Below are 24,100 nucleotides of genomic sequence, written 5' to 3' on the forward strand. Positions count from 1 at the left end.
GGGCGTCGATCGAGGAAGTCTAAGCGGCCCCGAGGCTCGCCTCGGCGCGACCGTTCCTTGTCGTTCGGGGGCGAGGCGTTGCAGGTGTCGGAGTTGCGCCTCGACAACCCGAGGCTCCTCCGCTCACCCCATGGGAAGTCTTCCCGGGCCGCCTCGCCGAGGAAACGGGAGAGTGTCCCACGAACCCCGGGGTCCTCACCCAAGGGTTCTGCGAGGAGGACAACTTCCCCTTCCCCCTCGAGGGCCCTCGAGAGGGGATCCTGGGATTCGGGATCGGTTAGGGATCCTCATTATTCCCATGAGGCCTCCCCCCTCTCCTCGGTGGGGCGGTCGAGAACCCCCTCTCCCCAGGCTAGGCCGTCCTCATTTTCATCCTTCGTTCAGGACATGGCCCAAGCCCTGGGGATTGACCTGATGGTAGGCTCTCGGTATTCCAAAGATTTTTTGGAGGAACAGGACCTCCCCATTCTTCCTAGGGAGGTGCCTAGACTCCCTCTCAACAGTGTCCTTCTGCAAACCTGGCTGAAGAACTTGTCAAACCCTCTTACAGTCACGTCTGTGCCTTCAAAAATGGAATCGAAGTATAGGACGATTCCCCCTAAAGGGTTCGATAAGGCGCAGCTCTCACACCAGTCTCTTCTGGTGGAGTCTGCTCTTAAAAAATCACAGCCCTCACGGGTTTCTGCGGCGGTTCCACCAGGCAGGGAGGGGCGGACCCTGGACAAGTTTGGCCGCCGCCTCTATTCAAATTCCCTGATGGCCACCAGGGTTCTAAACTACGCCTTCACCTTTTCCTCCTTTTTGCGTGGTATGGTGAAGGACCTTCCTCAATATCGAAACTCGTTACCGGACTCCCAAAGAGCAGGATTCGACAAGTTTATGTCCAACCTGTCTCAATTGCGGTTGTACCTATTCCATGCAGTGTACGACGCCTTTGAGCTGGTTTCGAGGGTGTCGGCCCTCGCGGTGGCCATGCGCCGCTTGGCCTGGCTTCGCACCCTCGACATGGACCCAAACCTGCAGGAACGCCTGGCAGACTTGCCTTGTGTGGGGTCCGAGTTATTCGACGAGTCATTGGATGCGGCGACCAAGCGCTTGTCGGAACAGGAGCGCTCTCTAGCATCCCTGGTCCGCCCCAAACCTAGGCCCCCGCCGCAGAAACCCTTTCGGCCTCCGCCGCGCCGATACCCTCAGAAGTCGACCCCGGCTTTCTCGAGACCGCCTCCGAGACGTCCGTCTCAGCGAGGCAGAGGGGGACAACCCCAAGCCCCGGCGCAGGGCCCTTCTAAGCCAGCGCCTTCCTTTTGACGGGATGAGCGGACGGGGCGGGTTCCCCTCCGCACTTTCTCAGGAACCCCTTCCTATCGGGGGCCGTCTTCGGTTCTTCCGGGAGGCATGGACCGGGATTACCTCAGACGCTTGGGTGCTCCGGATCGTCTCCGAGGGCTACTCGCTCAACTTTGTGTCCTCGCCGCCGGACAGTCCCCCAAGTTTAGTCCCCTGCAACCGTTCGCAGCTACCGACCCTTATAACCGAAGCCAAAGCCCTCTTGAAGCTTCGGGCGGTCGAGCCGGTCCCCAAGGACCAGTGGGGTACGGGGTTTTACTCCCGCTACTTTTTGGTCCCAAAAAAGACCGGGGACCTGCGCCCCATACTGGACCTCAGGAAGCTCAACAAATTCCTGGCCCGGGAGAAGTTTCGAATGCTATCTCTCCCGGTTTTGTACCCCCTCTTGGGGGAAGGGGACTGGATGTGCTCCCTCGACCTGAAGGAAGCATACACCCATGTTCCGGTGCACCCCGCCTGTCGAAGATTCTTACGATTCCAGGTGGGGGACCTCCACCTCCAGTACAGGGTACTGCCCTTCGGCCTGGCCGCGTCCCCACGAGTTTTCACGAAGTGCATGGTGGTGGTGGCAGCAGCCCTCAGGTCACGTGGACTCCATGTGTTCCCTTACCTGGACGATTGGCTCATCAAAGCCCCGACCAGGGAGGGGGTTATCTCAGCGACCCGACAGTCTATTGCCTTCCTGCAAACTCTCGGGTTCGAGATAAACTTTCCAAAGTCTCAGTTGAGACCGTCGCAGTCTCTTCAATTCATAGGTGCGGTGCTGGACACGGTGCGCCTACGCTCCTACCTGCCGACCCAGCGGGTGGAAACCTTGGTACGGATGAGCCGCCAGGTCTCCCAACTATCGAGGGTGTCGGCCAAGCGCATGATGATGCTGCTGGGCCATATGGCCTCGACGGTACATGTCACGCCGTTTGCGAGGCTACACCTGAGGATCCCTCAGTGGACCCTCGCGTCCCAGTGGCGCCAGGAGTGCGACCCGGTGTCTCGCCTCATTTCGGTAACTCCGCCCTTGCGGAAATCGCTGCGTTGGTGGACAGACTCTTCAAATCTGTCCATGGGGCTATTGTTTCGCACTCCGCCTTTTCGCAAGGTCCTGACCACGGACTCCTCGGAGTACGCGTGGGGAGCCCATCTCGACGGTCTTCGCACGCAGGGCCTGTGGTCGTCAGAAGACCGTCAGTGTCATATCAACGTGCTAGAACTGCGAGCCATCTTCCTAGCACTTCGAGCCTTCGTTCACATATTGCAGGACCAGGTGGTCCTCGTCCGCACGGACAATCAGGTGGCAATGTATTATGTGAACAAGCAGGGAGGAACAGGGTCATGGCCCCTCTGCTCCGAAGCTCTTCGCCTCGGGGAGTGGGCGGCCTCCCGGAACATCTTCCTCCGGGCAGTCTACATCCAAGGAGAACGGAATTGCCTGGCGGACAAACTGAGTCGACTTCTGCAACCGCACGAGTGGACTCTACACTCAGCAGTTCTACGCGAAGTCTTCGCTCGCTGGGGAACGCCACAGGTGGATCTGTTCGCCTCTCCGGAGACACACAAACTACCACTATATTGTTCTCGGATGTACTCGCAGGACCGTCTGGAAGCGGATGCCTTCCTACTCGACTGGGAAGGGAGGTTCCTGTATGCATTCCCTCCGTTCCCTCTGATCATGCGAACGTTGGTACACCTAAAATCGTCCACGGCCACGATGATTCTCATAGCACCTCGGTGGCCGCGTCAGCACTGGTTCTCCCTGCTGCTCCAGCTCAGTGCCAGAGAGCCTCTTCCCCTGCCTGTCTCTCCTTCTCTGCTGTCTCAGAGTCAAGGATCCATGTTACATCCCAATCTGCAGTCATTGCACCTGACAGCCTGGTTTCTTGTTCCCTGACTCCTCCGGACCTGTCTCAATCGGTGAAGGAGGTGTTGGAAGCCTCCCGCAAGATCTCGACGAGGCTTTGCTATGCGCAGAAATGGACCAGGTTTTCCACCTGGTGCTCGTCTTTTCACCTGGATCCGGTATCAGTTCCGGTATCCTCGGTTTTAGAATATTTGTTTCATTTGTCGCGCTCCGGCTTGAAAACCTCTTCGGTGCGGGTTCATCTCAGTGCGATTTCTGCTTTCCACCAACCTCTGGAGGGACGCCCTCTGTCACTCCATCCCTTGGTGACACGCTTCATGAAAGGGTTACTCAGGGTTTGTCCCCCTCTTAAGCCTCCGTCTGTCGTGTGGAATTTGAATGTGGTTCTGGCTCAACTGATGAAACCCCCGTTTGAGCCACTCAACAAGTCCCTCTTGAAATTTCTGACTTGGAAGGCGGTGTTTCTAATTGCCCTCACCTCCGCCAGGCGGATCGGGGAGTTGCAAGCCTTGGTTGCGGACCCCCCTTTCACTGTCTTTCATCACGACAAGGTGGTTCTCCGCACCCACCCTAAGTTTTTACCTAAAGTTGTTTCTGACTTCCACCTCAATCAGTCCATTGTCCTTCCTGTGTTCTTCCCGAAGCCCCACTCCCATCCTGGCGAGACGGCGCTTCACACGCTTGACTGTAAGAGGGCGTTGGCATTTTATCTTCAACGCACCAGGCCTCATCGGAAGGTTCCTCAATTGTTTTTGTCCTTCGATCCCAATCGATTAGGGCATCCAGTTTCCAAGCGCACTCTGTCTAACTGGTTGGCCGCTTGCATTTCCTTTTGCTACGCTCAGGCTGGCCTTCCTCCCCCGGGTCGAGTCACGGGGCACAAGGTCCGAGCGATGGCAGCTTCGATAGCTTTCCTCCGATCCACTCCGATGGAGGACATATGTAAGGCTGCCACTTGGTCTTCGGTTCATACATTCACCTCTCATTACTGTCTGGACACTTTATCCAGGAGTGACGGCCGGTTTGGCCAGTCAGTTTTGCAAAATCTGTTTTCCTAAATTGCCATCCTCCCACCTGCCCTTTTTTGGTTAGCTTGGAGGTCACCCACATGTGAGAATATCATGCCTGCTTGTCCTGGGATAAAGCACAGTTACTTACCGTAACAGGTGTTATCCAGGGACAGCAGGCATATATTCTCACAACCCGCCCGCCTCCCCGGGGATGGCTTCCTTGCTAGTTATGGAACTGAGGACCACGAGGTGGGATGCGCCCTCTAGTGGGCGAGAAGGCACGCACATGCGTGGTGCAGTGTGCAAACTTGAAACTTCAATCAAGTTTGCTTGAAAAGCTGTCCGCGCCGGGGCTCCGTAGATGACGTCACCCACATGTGAGAATATATGCCTGCTGTCCCTGGATAACACCTGTTACGGTAAGTAACTGTGCTTTTTAGCCTCTTTACCCTTCGTGCATTTGTAGTGAATGAATGCTCGTTTCTTGTCTTTAACGAGGTCAGATATCTCTGAGGTGAACCATTGAGGTCTGTTTTTTCTTCGCCGTTTACTCACGGATTTTATGTAACGGTCTGTTGCTGCGTGTAGGGTTGATTTCAAGGTTGACCACATAGCCTCCACATCGTTGGTCACTGCTTTGTGACGCAGTGCTTGATGGACAAAATCTCCCATGCCTTTAAAGTCAGTACCTCGAAAGCTGAGAACTTTTGTTGTCGTGTTAGATCTATTGAACCCTTTCTTGAGGTCGAACCATATCATGTTGTGGTCGCTGGAGGCTAGCTTGTCGCCCACTGATACCTCCGAGACACTTCCTCCGTTGGTGAGTACCAGATCTAGTATCGCCTGGGCCCTGGTAGGCTCCAACACCAATTGTTTGAGTTGTGCTCCCCTTATGGAGGACAATAGCCTTTTACTTCCGCTGGTAGATGCTGAAAGTGTGTTCCAGTCTTCATCGGGCATATTGAAGTCCCCTAGTAGTACCGTATCCCCCCGTAAAGTGATATTCTCAATGTCCTTGATTAGTTCTGTGTCTTTGTCTTCCAGCTGTCTTGGAGGTCTGTATATTACACCAAGGTATAGGGATTTTTCGTTGCCTCTGGCTAGGTTAACCCAGAGGGATTCCCCGGTGTACTTGACATCTGTGATTCTCGTAAGTTTGATGCCTTCTCTGGTGTATAGTGCTACCCCTCCCCCTACCTTTCCCTCTCTCTCTTGACGAAGCAAGTTGTAACCCGGTATAGCCATATCCCACCCATGAGAGTCCGTGAACCAAGTCTCAGAAATTGCTACCACATCCAGGTCAGCAGACATTATTTCAGTCTCTAATTCCAGAATTTTGTTGCCTAGACTGTGTGCATTAACATACATAGCCTTCCATGCCCTGTGTTTGCTAGGCTCCCGAGGGGAGTTTCCCAACTGAACTAATGTGGTACCTAAAGAATTGTTTGCAAGGTGACTACATACCTTGGGTGTGGAATTGGAGTAGTGTCTCCCCTCCTCTGGATAGTTACTTACTATACTGGTACCCTCCCCTAACTTACCTAGTTTAAAGCCCTGCTTAGCAGTCGAGCCAATCGGTGTCCGAAGACGTTCTTACCTCTGCTGGTTAGATGGAGTCCGTCTGATCCCTGAAGTCCCTGAAGTGACTCTCCGTGGTTTAGGAATCCGAAGTTCATCTCCCTGCACCAGCTGCGTAGCCACTCGTTGGTCCTCTGGATACGCTTATCCCTGGATCTCCCCTTGCCTCTGACTGGGAGGATCGAGGAGAAGACCACCTGAGCTCCGGCACACTTCAGCTTCTCACCCAGGTCTCCAAAGTCCCTAAGTATGTTCTCCGAGGTGTTCTTGGCAGTGTCGTTTGTTCCGATGTGGATGAGAAGCATAGGGAAGTGGTCCTGGGGCTTGAGGAGTCTATCTAGACAGGCGGTGACATCACGGATTCTGGCTCCAGGTAGGCAGCAAACTTCCCTTGACTGCATGTCTGGTCTGCAGATTGGTCCCTCGGTGCCCCTCAGCATGGAATCCCCAATGACCACTACCCTTCGCCTCAGTGGAGGGAGTCGATCAGCTGTCCCTGGGGCTGGAGCCGTGGGTTGGACCTCATTCTCCTCCTCGTCGGCAGTCTCTTCCTGTAGGATTTGGAATCTGTTCTTCAGGGTGAGATGAGGAGTTGTTGTAAAGCTGCCCTGTTGGTGAGAAAGAGAAGAAGGTGAAGAATTTGAGAAAATGGGGAGGGGTCGCCTGCGTTTACCTGTGGAGGAGGTGACCAGCTGCCAGGAATCGGTGTCCACAGCCATTTCCTGTACCCCAAATGTTGGTTTTGCAGCTGAAGGTTCAGGCGTTTCTAGGGTAGATATGTCCTGTGTCTGCTCGGTGATGAGGGATAGCTCCTGGATGACTCCGTCTATGAAGGTCTCGTCCTCACGGATGCTCCTCAAGCGTTTTACCTCCTCCCTTAGGTTCCTTAATTCCTGGAAAATGTCTCCGTCCGGCATGTCCTCTCCATCTGTCATAGAAACATAGAAAGATGACGGCAGAAAAGGGCTACAGCCCATCAAGTCTGCCCACTCTATTGACCCACCCCATTAAGTCTGAATGCTAATGACCTAGTTCCTTAACTCGACCCTCGTAGGGATCCCACGTGGATGTCCCATTTAATCTTAAAGTCGAGCACGCTGGTGGCCTTTATCACCTGCACCGGAAGTCTGTTCCAGTGATCTACCACCCTTTCTGTGAAGAAATACTTCCTGGTGTCACCACTAAATTTCCCTCCTCTAAGTTTGAGCGGGTGCCCTCTTGTGACCGAGGGTCCCCTGGGAAAGAATATATCGTTTTCCACCTCGACACGACCCGTGACGTACTTAAATGTCTCAATCATGTCACCCCTTTCCCTGCGCTCCTCTAGGGTATAGAGCTGCAGTTTGCCCAGTCTTTCTTCGTATGAGAGACCTTTGAGCCCCGCGACCATCCTAGTGGCCATCCGCTGGACCGACTCAGCTCGAAGCACATCTTTCCGGTAGTGTGGCCTCCAGAATTGCACACAGTATTCTAGATGAGGTCTCACCATGGTTCTGTAGAGTGGCATTATGACTTCAGGTTTACGGCTGACGAAGCTTCTATTGATACATCCCATCATTTGCCTTGCCTTTGATGAGGCCTTCTCTACTTGTTTGGCAGCCTTCATGTCTGCACTGATGATTACCCCCAAGTCCCGTTCCTCTGAAGTCCTAGCTAGTGTTTCTCCATTCAAGGAGTATGTTCTGCATGGATTTCCGCTGCCGAGATGCATGACCTTACATTTTTTGCGTTGAAGCCTAGCTGCCACGTCGAGGACCAGTTTTCCAACGTGATCAGATCTTGTGTCATACTATCCTGGAGGTTGCTTTCACTTACTATGTTACACAGTTTGGCATCGTCGGCGAACAGTGCTACTTTACCCTGAAGCCCCCGGGTCAAGTCCCCTATGAATATGTTGAAAAGGGATGGTCCCAGGACTGAGCCCTGCGGCACTCCGCTAGTCACCTCCGATGTCTCAGAGAGGGTGCCGTTGACCACCACCCTCTGAAGTCTTCCACTCAGCCAATTACTGACCCATGCAGTTAGTTTCTCACCCAAACCCAGCGATTTCATCTTGTTTAATAGTCTACGGTGTGGGACACTGTCGAAAGCTTTACTGAAATCCAAGTACACTATGTCCAGAGACTCTCCCGAGTCTAGCTTTCCTGTCACCCAGTCGAAGAAGCTTATAAGATTGGATTGGCATGACCTGCCTCTGGTGAATCCATGTTGACAGGGATCCCTTAGATTCTCTTCATCCATTATCGTGTCTAATTTACCTTTAAGTAGAGTTTCCATGAGTTTACACACTATTGATCACTGGTCTATAATTTGCAGCCTCTGCTCTGCAACCCTTTTTGTGCAGAGGAACGACGTTGGCTGTTTTCCAGTCCAGGGGGACTCTCCCCGTACTTAGGGAGAGATTGAAGAGCATGGCTAACGGTTCTGCCAGAACATCGCACAGCTCTCTGAGCACTCTTGGGTGCAAATTGTCCGGTCCCATGGCTTTGTTCACCTTGAGTCTTGAAAGTTCTCTGTAAACATCAGCTGGTGTAAACTCAAAATTCAGAAATGGGTCTTCCTTGCTTTCTTTTGCTTCCAGCCGTGGCCCGTGCCCTGGTGCCTCGCAGGTAAAGACTGAGCAGAAGTAATCGTTCAGTAGTTTGGCTTTTTCAGAATCTGTTTCCACATAATTCCCATCTGGCGTTCTAAGGCGTACTATCCCGTCTGCGTTCTTTTTCCTGTCGCTAATGTACCTGAAGAAGGATTTGTCCCCTTTTTTAATGTTCTTCGCTAGAGTTTCTTCCATTCGAAGTTTGGCCTCCCTGACTGCTGTTTTGACCGCTGCAGACTTTGTTCTGTATTCAATGTTTGCTTCTTTTTCCCCCGTGCGTTTGTACAAGAGAAACGCTCTTTTCTTATCCTTGACGAGGTACGAGACCTCATCAGTGAACCATTGGGGTTTCTTTTTTCTTTGTTGTTTAGTTACTGATTTTATGTAGCGGATAGTTGCCTCATGAAGGGTCGATTTCAAGGTTGACCACATAACCTCCACGTTATCCGTTACTTCTTGAACCTGAAGCGTCTGATGGACGAAGTCTCCCATGCGTGTGAAGTCAGTACCCCGGAAATTGAGTACCCTTGTTTTTGTTTGTGATCTAGGGAAGCCTTTCCTAAGGTTGAACCATACCATGTTATGGTCACTGGTGGCTAGCGGTTCTCCCACCGAGATCTCTGAGACACTTTCCCCATTCGTAAGTACCAGGTCCAGGATGGCCTGGGCCCTAGTGGGTTCTAATACCAATTGTTTGAGCCGTACTCCCTTCATGGACGTTAATATCCTCCTGCTATCACAAGTAGTCGCTGAGAGTGTGTTCCAATCTACATCAGGCATGTTAAAGTCTCCTAACAGAACAACGTCTCCCCGTAAGGTGATATTCTCAATGTCTTCAATTAATTCAATGTCCTTGTGCTCCGATTGTCTTGGAGGTCTGTACACCACACCAAGATACAGGCATTTTTCTCCGCCTCTGGCCAGGTTTACCCAGATGGATTCCCCAGTATACTTGATATCCGTGATTCTGGTTGTCTTGATGTTTTCTTTGATGTAAAGTGCTACCCCTCCTCCTAACTTACCCTCTCTGTCTTGGCGAAGCAGGTTGTATCCTGGTATAGTTATATCCCACCCATGAGAGTCTGTGAACCATGTCTCTGAAATTGCTACTACGTCTAGGTCTGCATTAACTATTTCTGTTTCCAGTTCTAGAAATTTATTCCCTAGGCTGTGTGCGTTAACATACATAGCTCTCCACTCTTTTTGTTTACTAAGCTCATGCAGAGAGCCACCCATTTGAGTTAAAGTGACTCCTAGCAATTCTTTTGCAGTAAGGGTACTTACCTTAGACTTAGAAGCGGAGTTTTGGTTCGCCACATCAGGATTGTTACTTACTGCTCTGGTGTAAAAGTGGGTACCCACCCCCGACTTACCTAGTTTAAAGCCTTTCGGTGGGCTAGTCGGTGTCCGAAGACGTTCTTACCTCTGTTAGTCAAGTGGAGTCCGTCTGGTCCCTGTAGTCCCTGTAGTGTCTCTCCGTGATTCAGGAATCCGAAGTTCATCTCCCGGCACCATCGTTGTAGCCACTCATTCGTCTTCAGGATACGTTCGTCCCTGTCCCTTCCTCTGCCCCTAACAGGAAGAATTGAAGAGAATACTACCTGTGCTCCTGTCTGCTTCAGCCTCTTTCTCAGAGCTCCGAAGTCTCTGGCTATGTCCTCCAGGGTGTTCTTGGCAGTGTCATTCGTTCCGAAGTGGATGAGCAGCATGGGGAAGTGGTCCTGGGGCTTGAGAAGTCTATCAAGACAGGTGGTCACATCTCGTATTCTGGCTCCAGGAAGGCAGCAGACTTCCCTCGACTGCATATCCGGTCTGCATATTGGTCCCTCGGTGCCCCTCAACATGGAGTCCCCAATGGTTATGACTCTACGCTTTTTTTGGGTGTGTCGATCCATTGTCCCCAGAGAAGCAGATATATGTTGTTCCTGGTCTTGCTCCACGTCGGTAGTCTCCTCCTGCAAGACCTGAGTGGAGACTGAAGTGTACTGCTGGGGGATGGCCTCGGTCTGCACAGAGGCCTCTGTCCACCGTCTTGGGTCCTCGTCCTGCAGCGCGCTGGTCGTAACCACCTCCTGAGTCCTCTCGGTGGCTGGAATGCTGGGTTTGATAGTTGTCTTGGTGTTTCTCGTCCTCCCCGTCATGTTCAAGTTGTGCCGCGTGGGGGCTGCCTGTCTGTAAAAGATTAGACAATAGAGAAGATTAGATTAGTAACTCTGTCCTAACAGAAAACTCTGTCCTGCAAGGTTGAACTGAAACAAAAGTAAAAAGATATTGCCTCTGCTGGATTTTGTTAACTTTAAATTAACTGCATAAATGACATAAGTGGCTAAAGTGGCTAAAGATGTAGGGCTCCTTTTATCAAGGTGCGGTAGGGGTTTAACGCGTGGAATACCGCGCGTTAAACCACCTGCCGCGCTAGCCGCTAACGCCTCCATTGACAAGGCGTTAGTATTTTGGCTTGCCGCAGGGGTTAGTGCGTGATGAAATGTCCGACGCGCTAACCCCCGTAGCGCACCTTGATAAAAGGAGCCCGTAGTTTCTACAATTTGTATGTTCAAATAAATATATCTTAATCCTCTATAATAAAGCCCTTAGCGCGCATGCACACTTACAACGCTGTGATTCTTGATAGCATGATTTGTGACTCTGTGGCCATGTTCGATTTGTGGCGCGCAGCAGCATGTGCGGTGTGCAGTGGCTTGCGGCAGTGAGAGCAGCAGGAGGGTGTCCTTCGAGGTGCTGCGAGGCGTCCAGCTGCTACTGCTGCACAGGGAAGTGGAGGGGGAGAGGGAAAAGGAGCTCTTTTCGAGGGAGGGGTGTGCTGGAGGGCAGGCAGCAATCTTGGTATGCTCGGGGGAGGCCAGAGAGAGATAGGCAGGGGGCCAGAGAGAGAGACAGATAGAAAGAAATAGAGGGGGAGAGGGAAAAGGAGCTCCTTTGGGGGGAGGGGTGTGCTGGGGAGCAGGCAGCAATCTTGGTTTGCTCGGGGAGCCAGAGAGAGATAGAGAAAAAAGTGGAGGGCAGAGGGAAAAGGGGCTGCTTTGGGGGAGGGGTGTTCTGGGGGGTAGGCAGCAATCTTGGTTTGTTCAGGGGTCAGAGAGACAGACAGACAGAGGCCAAGGAGCAAGAAAGAAAGACAGACAGACAGACTGGGGGCCAGGGAGAGACACAGACAGAAAGAATGACAGACAGACAGACTGGGGGCCAGGGAGAGACACAGACAGAAAGAATGACAGACAGACAGGGGGCCAGGGAGAGACACAGACAGAAAGAATGACAGACAGACAGGGGGCCAGGGAGAGACACAGACAGAAAGAATGACAGACAGACAGGGGGCCAGGGAGAGACACAGACAGAAAGAATTACAGACAGACAGGGGGCCAGAGAGACAGACAGACAGAAAGACAGACAGACAGATAGCCAGCGGCCAAAGAGAGAGAGACAAAGAAAAAAAGACAGACATGGGCCAAGGAGAGAGAGAGACAGACAGAAAGCGGCCAAGGAGAGAGACAGAAAGAAAGACTGACAAACACATCTATTCTAGCACCCGTTAATATAATGGGCTTAAAGACTAGTTTCTATATATTTGAACTGTGATTTGATGTGGGTAAAACTCACTTTAAGCAATTTCTGAAGACAACTTTAGATTCAGCATGCAAAACTACATTCTTTGGTCACTAGTAGTTTGTACAATTTGAAAAAAATAAAAAACTGCACCTAAAATTGATACACCCTAACACATACAGGCATCCAGATGCATGCAAAATGATTGGAAAAAACAATATGACCCATACTCTGCATGCTTTCCCCACTTTTTTTTATAAATGGAAACATTTTGCAAATACCTCTGTGAAAAAAATTGTCTTATTTGATTTTCTTTAAGCATTTTTCAACTTTTTATTGACAAATAATTTCTGTTATTTTTGTGTGTGTGATAAATGTAAAAGTGGAATGCATTTCTCTGATTTGAGTATATTTTCCTTTTTATTTAGATATCTTGCAGCTAGCTCACTTTGCTGGGAAGCAGAATAAGAATGTCTTCACAGCTTCTCACTCTGTATCTAAAATGGAAGAGGTGTCGCATCCAGCTGTGGGGTTTAAGGCTCATCTCATTCGTTTGATTGCAAATTTGTGTTATGAACATAAGGATAACCAAGAAAAGGTATGATTTGCTTTTTAATGTCTAAAGCAGTGCTTTGCAGCTTGCAGACAGAAAACCCCATGCTTTTCTTAATAATCATGCTTGCCGGCAGACTGCAAAGTCAGTATTTGCAAATCCCCATAACTACTCCCTGTGTGTTCTCTCCCTCCCATTGGCATTTAGCATCACTGTTTCCAGTACAATAGGTGAGACATTCTAGACCACTGTTCTTCAACCGCTGGTCTGCAGACTGGTGCCGGTCCGCAGGAAATTTCTGCCAGTCTGCGCAGGGCCGGCAAGATCGACGAGTTATTTTCAGCTGGGCTGGAGAGATCATGGGGCGCCTCCGACAGTGGCTTTCTCCCCTCTCTGCAGCCCCCCCTTCTTACCAGCGCAGTGATTCAGGAAGGCAGCCTTGGGGCTTTTGATGAGTCGCGGCCGCCTCTGACGATGCAACTTCCTCAGAAGCGACGTGACCCAACAAAGGACCCGAGGCTGCCTTCCTGAATCACTGCGCTGGCAAGTAAGGAGAGCTGCTGGGAGGGGAGAAAGCTACTGTTGGAGGCTGGGAAGCTGCTGGGCAAGGGGAAAAAGGGACAGCTGCTATTGGACCTGGAGAGGGAGAAGGCCAGATGCTGCTTTGAGGGGAGGAGGGAAAGGAAGCTTGGAAGCTGCTGGGCAATGGGAAAAAAGGGACAGCTGCTACTGGACCTGGAGAGAGGGAGAAGGAGAGATGCTGCTGGGAGGGGAGGAGGGAAAGGAATCTAGGAAACTGCTGGACAAGGGGAAAAAAGGGACAGCTGCTACTGGACCTGGAGGGAAGGATAAGGAGAGATGCTGCTGGGAGGGGAGGAGGGAAAGGAGTCTGGGAAGCTTCTGGACAAAGGAAGAAAAGGGACAGCTGCTACTGGATCTGGAGGGAAGGAGAGATGCTGCTGGGAGGGGAGGAAGGGAAGAGAGTTACTGCTGGACAGGAGGAGGAGGGAAGGGAGAAGGAAAAAAGGAAGGAAACAGCTGGTAGGGAGATTAGAGGAGGGGAAGGGGAGAGACAGGCATGAGAAAGTAGAGAAATTGATGATGGGAAGGAGTCAGCAGAGAAATAAGCAGAGAGGGACAACGATGCTAGATCTGGTGTAGGAGAGATAAAAATGAAGAGAGCAGTGAAGCTGGAATGAATCATGTAAAAAGGAGAGAGGGGGCACAGGCTGAATGGAAAGGGGAGAGGGGCATAGAAAGAAGACAGATACCATTTGGAAGGGGGAGAGGGCAGACAGTGGATGGAAGGGGCAGATGCTGGATTGAAGAGACAGAGAGGGCAGACGCTGGAGGGAAGAGAGTGAAAAGAAGATGAAAACAGAAACCAGAGACGACAAAAGGTAGAAAAAATAATTTTATTTCTATTAGAATATATCAGATTTGAAATATATATCCTGCTAGAGCTGGTGTTAGACATAACTGGGGACTGCAAAGCCCAGGCAGTGCTTCTTTAGCTTCCAGCTGGCTTAGGGTGCTCTCTGACCAGGGGGCAGTTGCCCTAGTTGCATTCCCCTAACACTATTCCTGTCATGTGTGACTGCAGTATTCTGTTAGCATGATATTTCTGTGTAGCATTCTGTAATAATTTGGCTTGTTCAGTTTTCTTGATAGTAGAGGGGATATATGTGAAAGGGAGAGGAGACAGGGGTTTTGTTGATCCTTGCCCTGTATTATTTGTATTTATAAAATGACAATTGTACAGAATATTGTTTCTTTTTATACTTTAATAAAATACATTCAATGTAAAATTATAACTGAGGCTTGTGCGGATGGGATCAGATGATTTGCAGGGACCGAGCTCATGGAGATGGGGCGGAAATGGGGTTTTAAATTTTAGTCCTAGTAGTTTGCCGGTCCACAAAATAATTATTTTATTTCTGCCGATCCACGGGTGTAAAAAGGTTGAAAAACACTGTTCTAGACCAGTGGGTAGTGTTTCCATTGTCGCGTGCCATCTGCAGAAGGAATCCAGTTCGGATTTTTCTGTATGCCTTTTCTGTACTTCACTGAGCTCCTTAGCTCCACCTACATTTTGTTCCTTCTGCATGCGTGCCTATAGGAGTGTGTTCTTTCTGCTCTCCACATTTTATTATTTTATTAAGTGTTTTAGTTCTTTTTTTCTTCGGGATTCTGTCCTCGGTGCATTTCTTTCACTTTGCCTGCATGGAGAACACACAGACTTCTGTCTTTAGCTGACAGGCTAAGCCCGGTGGGTACCTGTTAGCCAGCCTGCTTAGTTTCTGTGAAACTCAGGTCCGTCCCTGTTGTGATCTCACCTACTGTTAAGCAGGGGTTGAGCACAGGCTTTTAGGCGCTCTTAGGAGGCTTGGCGGTGTCTCTGCAGGGTGCCGGCTACATTTTCTGTCAGTCTGTAGGAGTGGAGGTGCAGTCAGACATGGATGGGGTTGACTGGCAGCCTGAAGATCAGCTTTGCAGAACCATTTCTAGCATGAGGCAGTGATTTTCTAATTCAGCTACTGTAAGAGAGCTGAGGCAGGCTGAGCCTGTGAGATGGATTGGGGCGGTCTGAAAAATGGGGTTTTCAAGGTTTCTGCATGTCCCACTGTTTCTCTCCACCTCAAAAATCCTAAAATCACAGTTTTTTTTACTTTCCTAAGTATGGAAAATATCATGATTTTGGCATGATTTTCACAATAGCAAGCATCTTAGATTTTTAGCGACCTTTTTTTCAAAAGCTCCCTGCTTCTCCAAAACTGCAATTTTTGTATCAAATCTTATTGGGGTGGAGTCATTAGGCTCTCCTAATGTGAATTCTTGCCAGGATTACAAAGACTAGGGGACACTCGATGAAGTTACAGGGAAATACTTTTAAAAACCAATAGGATGAAATATTTTGTCACTTAGAGAATAGTTAAGCTCCGGAATGCATTGCCAGAGGTTGTGGTAAGAGCAGAATGCATAGCTGGTTTTAAGAAAGGTTTGGACAATTTTCTGGAGGAAAAGTCCATAGTTGGTTATTAAGAAAGATATGGGGGAAGCTACTGCTTGCCCTGGATCAGGAGCATGGAATGTTGCTACTCCTTGGGTTTTGCCAGGTACTAGGGACTTGGATTGACCACCGTAAGAACGAGCTACTGGGCTTGATGGATTATTAGTCTGACCCAGTAAGGCTATTCTTATGTTCTTAGGATTGCACAAATTAGGTGCTTCAGGAGCATTCATGTGCCATGTACTGCGTTGCACAGCCAAGAAGGGTAGCAGCACAAAGCTTAGCCTCTCCCTGTTCAAGCAGGTGACAAAATGCTCGGCTAGCCTGGTAGGGTAGTCTTCTATATTTTTGAGACTCTGCACGGCTTATGGTTACATGCGCACATCTGCAGTCCATCTGAAGCCTCTGATACGCATGGTTCAGTCATCAGAGGATGACTATGCGCTCAAGGAGCCAGAAACTTTCTCAGAGTTTCTGGAACAGTTGTAAAAAAAACCAAACATACAATTTTTCACAGCAGGCGTTCTTTCCCTGTGGAGTCCTGCTCTACATCCGTTGCATCTCCTAGTATCGTTGCTTCTTTTGGCTTGTCCTTGTCTCAGTCGGCCGTTGTTTCTGATCTGCCTGATCCTGGTCTTTATGCTGATGTCCATCTTACTGATCCCTTCTTTCAAGGTGCAGCGCTTCCAAGGACAAGGGACCAGGGACTGTATACTTGATTCTTCAGGGACTCTAGGACCTGGGGATGATCCCACAGTTCTACACTTGTTTCAGTCTGCGGTTTTGCCGAATCTTATTTCTGAGTCTTTGCAGGAATTACATTCTGCCAGCTCTATCCTTTTCTTCATCCTTGCTTTCTGGTGCACTCTTGTACTTTTCCCTGTCACCCTGATTTATTTATTTCATTTTCTATCCCGCTGTCCCCAAAGAGCTCAGAATGGGTTACAGGTTAAACATACATAATTTCAGTACAAGTTTATGCTACAAGTTTTTATCCTTACTTGACAAATACTAGGTGTCTGATAGTAATATAAATACGTAATATACAGTTTACTGGTTACAGTTTGCCATAGTTATTCTTACAGTGCAAGGTTTTCAGTACAAATTTTATCCTAGTTTGCCACACAGATAGTTTACATGTTAGATTTGCCATAGTTAAAGTGCAAGATTTTACAATACAAGTTTTCTTTATATGACACATACTGGTTCTGATACCAATATTGTGGTACGCAGCCTATGCCTGCTAGGTGTGTCCCTAGTGCAGAGCCCAGTTTAAAGGCCAACCCTTCCCCCCAGTGTTACAGATAAACCTTTTCTTGATTCTCCTGATGCTATTTCTCCCTTGCTCTCTAGAGGGAGTCAGAGAGCACGAGTGCAGAGCGCCCATCCCCCTCTCAGGCCCAGGGCTGCTGATAGGAAATACTTCCCACCTGAGGGTTGGGGGTAGGGCTGCAAACTAGTTGCCCAGAGAGGAAAGCTCCTGGGAAGTCAGTTAAAAGGAGGAGAGGCACAGGACAAGCAGCAGAGCTCAGGGCTGGGAGATATAGATGGCAGTTCTCCACTGGAATCTATGGAGCTGATGGAAGCCGGAGAAGAATCTGCTTTGAAGGAGAATGAAGAACCTCAGGCCATGGAAATTGACCCGGATTCATCTGCTGCTCCAGTGAGTGAGATTCTGCCAATGGAAAGTTTGCTTCATGGAAGGCAAGCTGCTCGGGGAATAAAAGTGAGTAGCTGTGACCTTATTGTATGAAGGACTTCCAAGGGTATGTTATGCCTTGTAGGAGCTTTAGAAACCAAGAGCTCCAGAAGATTTAAAAGACTCTTGTGAAGGTGGTTTTTTTTTGGTTTCTCTTTCATTAGAAAAAGGACTGTATCCAGCCCAGGTAGTGGGGGTTCGCCTCACGTGTTTTGTGGTGGGATAGTGGGCCTGTTTGGCAGTTTATCACCACGTGAAGCGCACTACCTGCCCAGTATTCTAGCAGCTGGGTAAGTCATAGCCGTAGCTCTGACTAGTGCTGTGGTAGTCAATTCAAAGACTGTTTGTATTTTGAATATTTTGTTTTTCATTGCTGGGAAATGAGTAGGGGCTGAAGCCAATAGCCTGAATCTTAGAAAAAGACTTGAACTGGGACATTTCCACTTTTTGGACAGTTTGCTGTTTTGTGTTTTTTTTTTTCTTTTTACTGTTTTGGGACTATTTGCTAATCGCAGAAATATCCTGACAAGGTTTATGTTTACTACCAGTGCAAGAATAAATCCTGAGTTTGATTTAAGTAACTACCCTTACCTGGTGTGGCAGTATTTTTCTTCCGCTATTATTTTCCTTGTGCAGCTCACCGCGGCTCACAAGAGCACAACTCCCGTGTCCCAGCCGCTCAGGGCCCATTGTCCTGAGCCAGTTGGTGACAATATACATTTCTTTGTAGTCCATCGGTCAAGGCAGGGGTTTAGGTGAAGCGGTATATAATGTTTTTATTTCTTTTACAAAGCTGAGTCATCCTTCAAGTGATATGATCTGCAGGGGCAGTTGATTCCAGTGGCTCGGTACGAAGTGGGAGTAGGACCGTAAGTTGGCAGTTTGCAGTCATTAAGGGCACGACTGGGGGGGCATTTTGAAAAGTATTTTATCCCAGAAGCAGAGGGTCCGGTTCGGCACATAAGATAGAAGCTTAGCCATCACATAGGCTGGTACCATGTCATGCAAGGATTTGAACGCTAACATCAGGCCCTTGAAGACACAACGTTTGGCTACGGGTAGCCAATGAGCCGATGCTAGAACCTGGGAGACAGGGTTGCAGACACTGAGGTTTTTTAGAAGCCTGATCATTGCGTTTTGAATATGCTGGAGACATTGTACATTCTTTGCCATGAGACCATTGAATTGTGCATTGCAGTAATCCATGCTGGAGTGTACTAAAGCATAGAGTAATTGGGCAAAGTCAGACTCTGAAAAGTATGTTTATTAAAAACTTTATATACTGCATACCAGCCAACAAAGGATCCGAGCGATTTACAATATATATTTCATATCAGTTAAGAAAAGAACTCCAATCAAGAATAGAAAAGGAAGTTGTCGCAAGTAGTAAAATGAGGAAGATACCACCTACGAGATATAGTCAGAAAGTGACAGGTTGCAACCAAGGAGTATTCATAGGCTGCGCACTTGGTCTTTTGCATTTAGAGTAGTCTAGTCCCTGCGCAGCGAGGGACATGCAAGAATCAGTGTTCTTTGCAGATCTAAAGGAGTTCCATCTTGGAGGCATTTAGTTGTAATTTGTTGACAGACATCCAGTTTTTGATTTCTGAGAGGCAGGTTAGGTGTTTTCACAATCTGAGCATCACGAGCTTCTCTTAGCAGTAAGTACAGTTGGATGTCATCTGCAAAGGAGTAAATCTGTATTTGGTATTTGCGAGCTATGTCTTAAGACAGATCTAACATAGAGATTGAATAATAGGGGGCATAGCAGAGCCCCCTGCAGAACACCATATTTGATCATTTTCGATAGCACATCATTGAGCAAAATGCTTTGGGATCTGCTATTCAGGAAAGAGGAGAGCCATCAAAGTGCAGTGTCTTGGATTCCAATTTCAGAGATTCACTCAATGAGGAGGGGGTGGTCAATAGTGTCGAAGGCCGCGCTGAAATCCAGCAGCTCCAGAAGGACATCATTACCCTTGTCCATGAGTTTCCAGCAGTCATCAATGATATTGAGAAGGATAGTTTCAGTCTTGTGAAATTTCCTGAATCCCAACTGGAAGTAGGATAGGGCACCTTGTTCATTGATGAAGTAGTGTAATTGGGTTAACACTGTTTTTTCCCAATTTAATGTCAGTGCAATATGACTATCTGGAAGGTGTTCTTTTGTTAGCAAAGACCACATCTAGCTGGTACCCTCTGGCACTGAAGTGCCTGAAGGTTCTGGATCAGACTGGAGTGTATTCTTTGATTACACAGCATTCCTGCCAGCTTGTGTTTGTATCTGACCTGTGGGTTCTGGTCTTTATTTGGTCAGCCTGCAATTGGAATTTGCCTGTCCTCTGACTCATTGGTTCATGGAATCTCCCGAGGGCACCCAGACAAGATGCTCCAAATGCAGGCCACTGGACAGCGCTTGCTGGATATTCAAGTTCTAGAGCAGGTGCCGCCTGATCTGTTGGGTTCCAGCAGATACTCCATATGCTTTATCGTGCCACTGAATGACTCCGATGGCTGGAGGCCTATTCTGGAGCTGCAGCAAGTACGTGAGGCTCTCAAGATTCCGCGCACTCGCATGGAAACAGTGCAATCTCTTATAGCAGTGGTGGCCCCGGGAGAGTCCTTTGCCTCTCTGGGTTCATGGGAGCATGCTTGCCCATTCTCATCTTTCCAGCCCACCGCAGTTACTTGCGGTCTCATGTCTTGCAAAAATATTGCCAGTTTTTGGCTCTGCCCTTTGGACTAATTGTTTAATATCTTCCTCTTGATTTTAATGACTATGATTCTGTGAACCGTTTAGACCAGGGGTGCCCAACGCGTCGATCGCGATCGACCGGTAGCTCAGGAAGGCAACGTGAGTTGATCGCAGAGCCCATCCCGGACTCTGTGATGACTCGTGTTGCCGTCCCGATCTACCGGGCCTATCAGCCTTCCTCTCCCCGACGTCAAAGACGCCGACGCCGGCCATTAGGCTGTTTTTGTCATTTCGGGGGGGGGGGGGGTGTGGTGGCGGCAGCAGCAACAGCCTGAAAAAGAAATCATCTTGGCCCGGGTCGGTGTCATACTCCGGAACTTCTACCTCTTCCAGCAGCCCTCTCCCTTCTACCTGCTTCCGGCCACATCCCCTGCTCCGCGGCTCTCTGCGGCAACTCAGCAGCAGCGATCGACACAAGCTTCTGACGTCGGGGCCTACCCTCTGCGAGTCCCGCTTGTTTCAACTTCCTTTTTCCACAAAGGCGGGACTCGTAGAGGGAAGGCCTCGATGTCGGCAGTTTGTCTTGATCACCGCTGCTGACGAGTTGCTTAAGAGAGCCGCGGAGCAGGGGGGTTTTGCCAGGTGCAGATAGAAGGGAGAGGGCCAGATGCAGGACTCGTGGTTGAGGGAGCAGAAGAGAGAGAGAAAGAGAGAGGGAAGGGAAACAAAAGGAAATATTTCATACTGGGCTGGGCCGGAGTGGAGGGAGGGTGGAAAGATTCTGGCTACAGGGTGCAGTAACAAAGGAAAAGGGGGGAAAGATGAAAATGGAGATAGTGACACAAAGAAGAGAAAGAGTAAGCAGGACCTACTGAATAAGGATAGAGATACAGAGGGGACATGAAGAGGAGGTGAAATAGTGACATAGAAGTAATGCTGAAAAAGTGTGGGGGGGGGGAGATAAAGACATTGAAAGGGCAAATGGTGAACATGGGGTAAATACAAGAACAGAGATAAACGAAGATTCTGAAAAAGTGGTGAGATAGGGATATAGGTGAAATGGACACAAAGAAGGGTGATGCTGGAAAATAGGTGGAATGGTAATTCTGACAGACACAGAGGGAAATGCTGGATCAAGGAGAGATGGGGCTCGGGCTGGATGGAATGAGGAGAAATGCCTTGTTGGCCCGGAACTTCCTCTCCTACGTCAGAATTGACGTCAGGGAGCAGAATACTGGTCAGCGCGACACTTCTGCAGGGAAAGCTTGGGACGGCGGTGGCTTGGGGGCTGTTCCCCAATGGCGGTGGCAGCAAACCGAGTGGCTTGGGGGAGGGCACGGAGAAAGAAAAAAAGGGGGCAGACAGGGAGATAGAAAGAAGGGGGAACAGGGAGACAGAAAGAAAAAGTTGGGGGAGAGAATGAGGTCTGGAGGAGAGGAAACATACAGGAGGCTGAAAGAAAGGAAGAAAGATTGGATGCACAGTCAGAAGAAGAAAGTGCAACCAGAGACTCATGAAATCACCAAACAGCAAAGGTAGGAAAAATGATTTTATTTTCAATTTAGTGATCAAAATGTATCGGTTTTGAGAATTTATATCTGCTGTCTATATTTTGCACTATGGCTCCCTTTTACTAAACCGCAATAGCGTTTTTTAGCGCAGGGAGCCTATGAGCATTGAGAGCAGCATGAGGCATTCAGCGTAACTCCCTGTGCTAAAACCTACTATTGTGGTTTAGTAAAAAGGGAGGGGGTGTATTTGTCTATTTTTGTATTTTGTTACTGAGGTGACATTGCATAGTCATCTGCCGTGACCTCTTTGAAAAAACCCAGAATATGAATAATTAACATTTTCTCTGCCTTTCAGTGTGCTTTGTGGGTTTTTTTAATTTTATTGTTGGTAGATCATTTTGACTTAGTCATTATAAAAGTAGCTCGCAAGCCCATAAAGTGTGGGCACCCCTGGTTTAGACATTTTTTAAAGTGGTATATCAAATTTCAAATAAAACTTGAAAAAAGCCAATTCCTCATGCCTTCGCCAAGGTGATGGTAGTCGTAGTGGCTTACTTATGTACCATGGGTCTGCAAGTACACCCTGTCTTGGTTGACTGGCTAGTTAGAGCTCTCTTGATGGCTGAGGGTCGATGCACGGTGGATCTGGGCTTGCAAGAGTGACGTACGACTCGGTTTCTATCTCCAGCTGTAGCCAGAGCCTTTCAGGAAACGAGAGAAAAAGTTTATTTTTTTAATGCTTACTATTTACTTTACTGAGCTAGACTTCCTGCTGTCTTAATTGTCCCCTTTTTCTTCTCTCAACACAATTGTTCTGCTGTGCTTGCCTGATTGCTTCAGAAAAAGTTATCATGACAAGTTTCTTCCATCTTTGAGACTGAGGTGCAGGAGCATGGCCAGAGTCGCTAGCCTTTAAGAGCAGAAACTTTCTGCTCCTCTGTTTCAGCTTCACCTCCTCTGTTTCATTTTCTTTTGAACTTTTTTGGCAACATCTTTTGCAAAAGAACGGTTTCCAGAGGAAGCTGGCTTTGAAGTGCCACTATTTGAGCAATACTGTTACTTTGGATTTTTTATTTTTTTTTGCAACCATTGCGAACTGCAAAAAGAAAGAATGATGTGGGAGCTGAGAGGAGAACCGGGGGGGGGGGGGGGGAAGGGAGGGGATGAGAAGAAGGTGAAGAGCAAGGACAGCAAGACGAGGATGGTGCGATCGCGACTGCTGCCTCTGCCAGCCGAAGGCACTGTGCCCACTGCCAGCAATAAGATCAAAACCACCAAATACACGGCACTGTCCTTCTTGCCCCAAAACCTCTTTGAGTAGTTTCACGGCTCGCTAATATCTACTTCGTCTTCATCGCCCTCCTCAATTTTGTGCCCTCTGTGAACACCTTCAAGCCCGAGCTGGTGCTGGCCCCCATGCTCTTCATCCTGGCCGTCAACGCCATTAAGGATGTCTGGGTGGACTATCACAGGTACTGCTCTAACCATGAAATCAAGCACATGGACTGCCTGGTGTACAGCAGGTAACTAAAGAGTCACGGAACAGGGGAGTTGGGCACTGCTAAATCAGTCTGAATAGCCGATTGGGGGGCAGAGGAGGTTCATTAGCTGGGTTGGGGATGGGACATTGCAACTGGGTGTATTTACAGTCCTGGGATAGAGGCGAAACAGTAGCAGCCTGCCAAAGCAGGCATGAAGTTGGGAAAACTGGCAACTAAACCAGGTGGCGGGCTGTTCAATGATTAATGCAGTAAACAAAAAATTGGAAGATAAGGTGACTTTGTTTTATTGGATTATCACAATTCTGGAGCAGCCATTCACAGAGTGGCATGGGACAAGGCAGGCGCATGAAAAGCTTGTGCCTGCCTTTTGCGCCACTCTGACGCTGCCTGTCTGCCACTAGGCCTGCCCTGTGCCCTGTCCCTACCTGCATGCCAGCGACTAGGCCTACATGCCCTGTACCTCTCTCGGCTTACCACTAGACCACCAGAGGGGGGACAGGGTGCAGAGCCTGGCAAGGAGTGTGGGATTGGGTGCAGAGCCTGGCAAGGAGAATTTGATTCAGAATGATTTTTTTCTTGTTTTCCTCCTCTAAATCTAGGGTGCGTCTTATGGTCAGATGTGTCTTATGGAGCAAAAAATATGGTACACTTTCTGCTCCAGTTTTGGCTATCATTGAAGCATCCAGAAAAACCTCCCCGCAAAAGTGTTACCATTTTAAATTAATTTGATTCGTCTGGTGTGGACTCCATTCTCTGGAGCCCGATACTTGTCCACTACCTTCCATTCTGGACTTTCTTTTTCATCTCTCTAATTCAGGCCTAAAGACTAACATGGTTTGAGTTCATTGCCATTAGATAAGAAGTAACTTTTTCTTAATCCCTTGGTTTCCAGATTCATGAAAGTTAGGTACTTGGCACCTGGGTTGGCCACTATTAGAAACAGGATACTGGGCATGATGGTAAACTAGAGGGCATAATTTGAGGTTACAGGGAGGAAGACTTAGGAGCAATGTTAGGAAATTCTTCTTCACGGAGAGGATGGTAGATGCCTGGAATGCCCTCCCGAGGGATGTGGTAGAGAGGAAAACAGTGATGGAATTCAGAAAGGCATGGGATAAAAATAGAGGATCTTTAATTAGAAAATAAAGGATATAAGTTAAAGAACTAAGGCCGGTATTGGACA

The 24,100-nt window shown here is 48.9% G+C and overlaps 1 protein-coding gene across 2 annotated transcripts in view; it reads left to right on the forward strand.

The window, feature by feature from the left end:
* ATXN10 (ataxin 10) overlaps positions 1–24,100 on the forward strand; it is a 192,188-nt gene that overhangs the window by 107,289 nt on the left and 60,799 nt on the right. For both annotated transcript variants that reach the window (XM_033952744.1, XM_033952743.1), the window contains exon 9: positions 12,376–12,545. In XM_033952744.1, coding sequence (XP_033808635.1) covers positions 12,376–12,545 — 170 coding nt within the window. The remainder of the gene's footprint in view (positions 1–12,375; positions 12,546–24,100) is intronic.

Source organism: Geotrypetes seraphini, chromosome 7, assembly GCF_902459505.1.
Source record: "Geotrypetes seraphini chromosome 7, aGeoSer1.1, whole genome shotgun sequence".
NCBI classification, from domain to species: domain Eukaryota; kingdom Metazoa; phylum Chordata; class Amphibia; order Gymnophiona; family Dermophiidae; genus Geotrypetes; species Geotrypetes seraphini.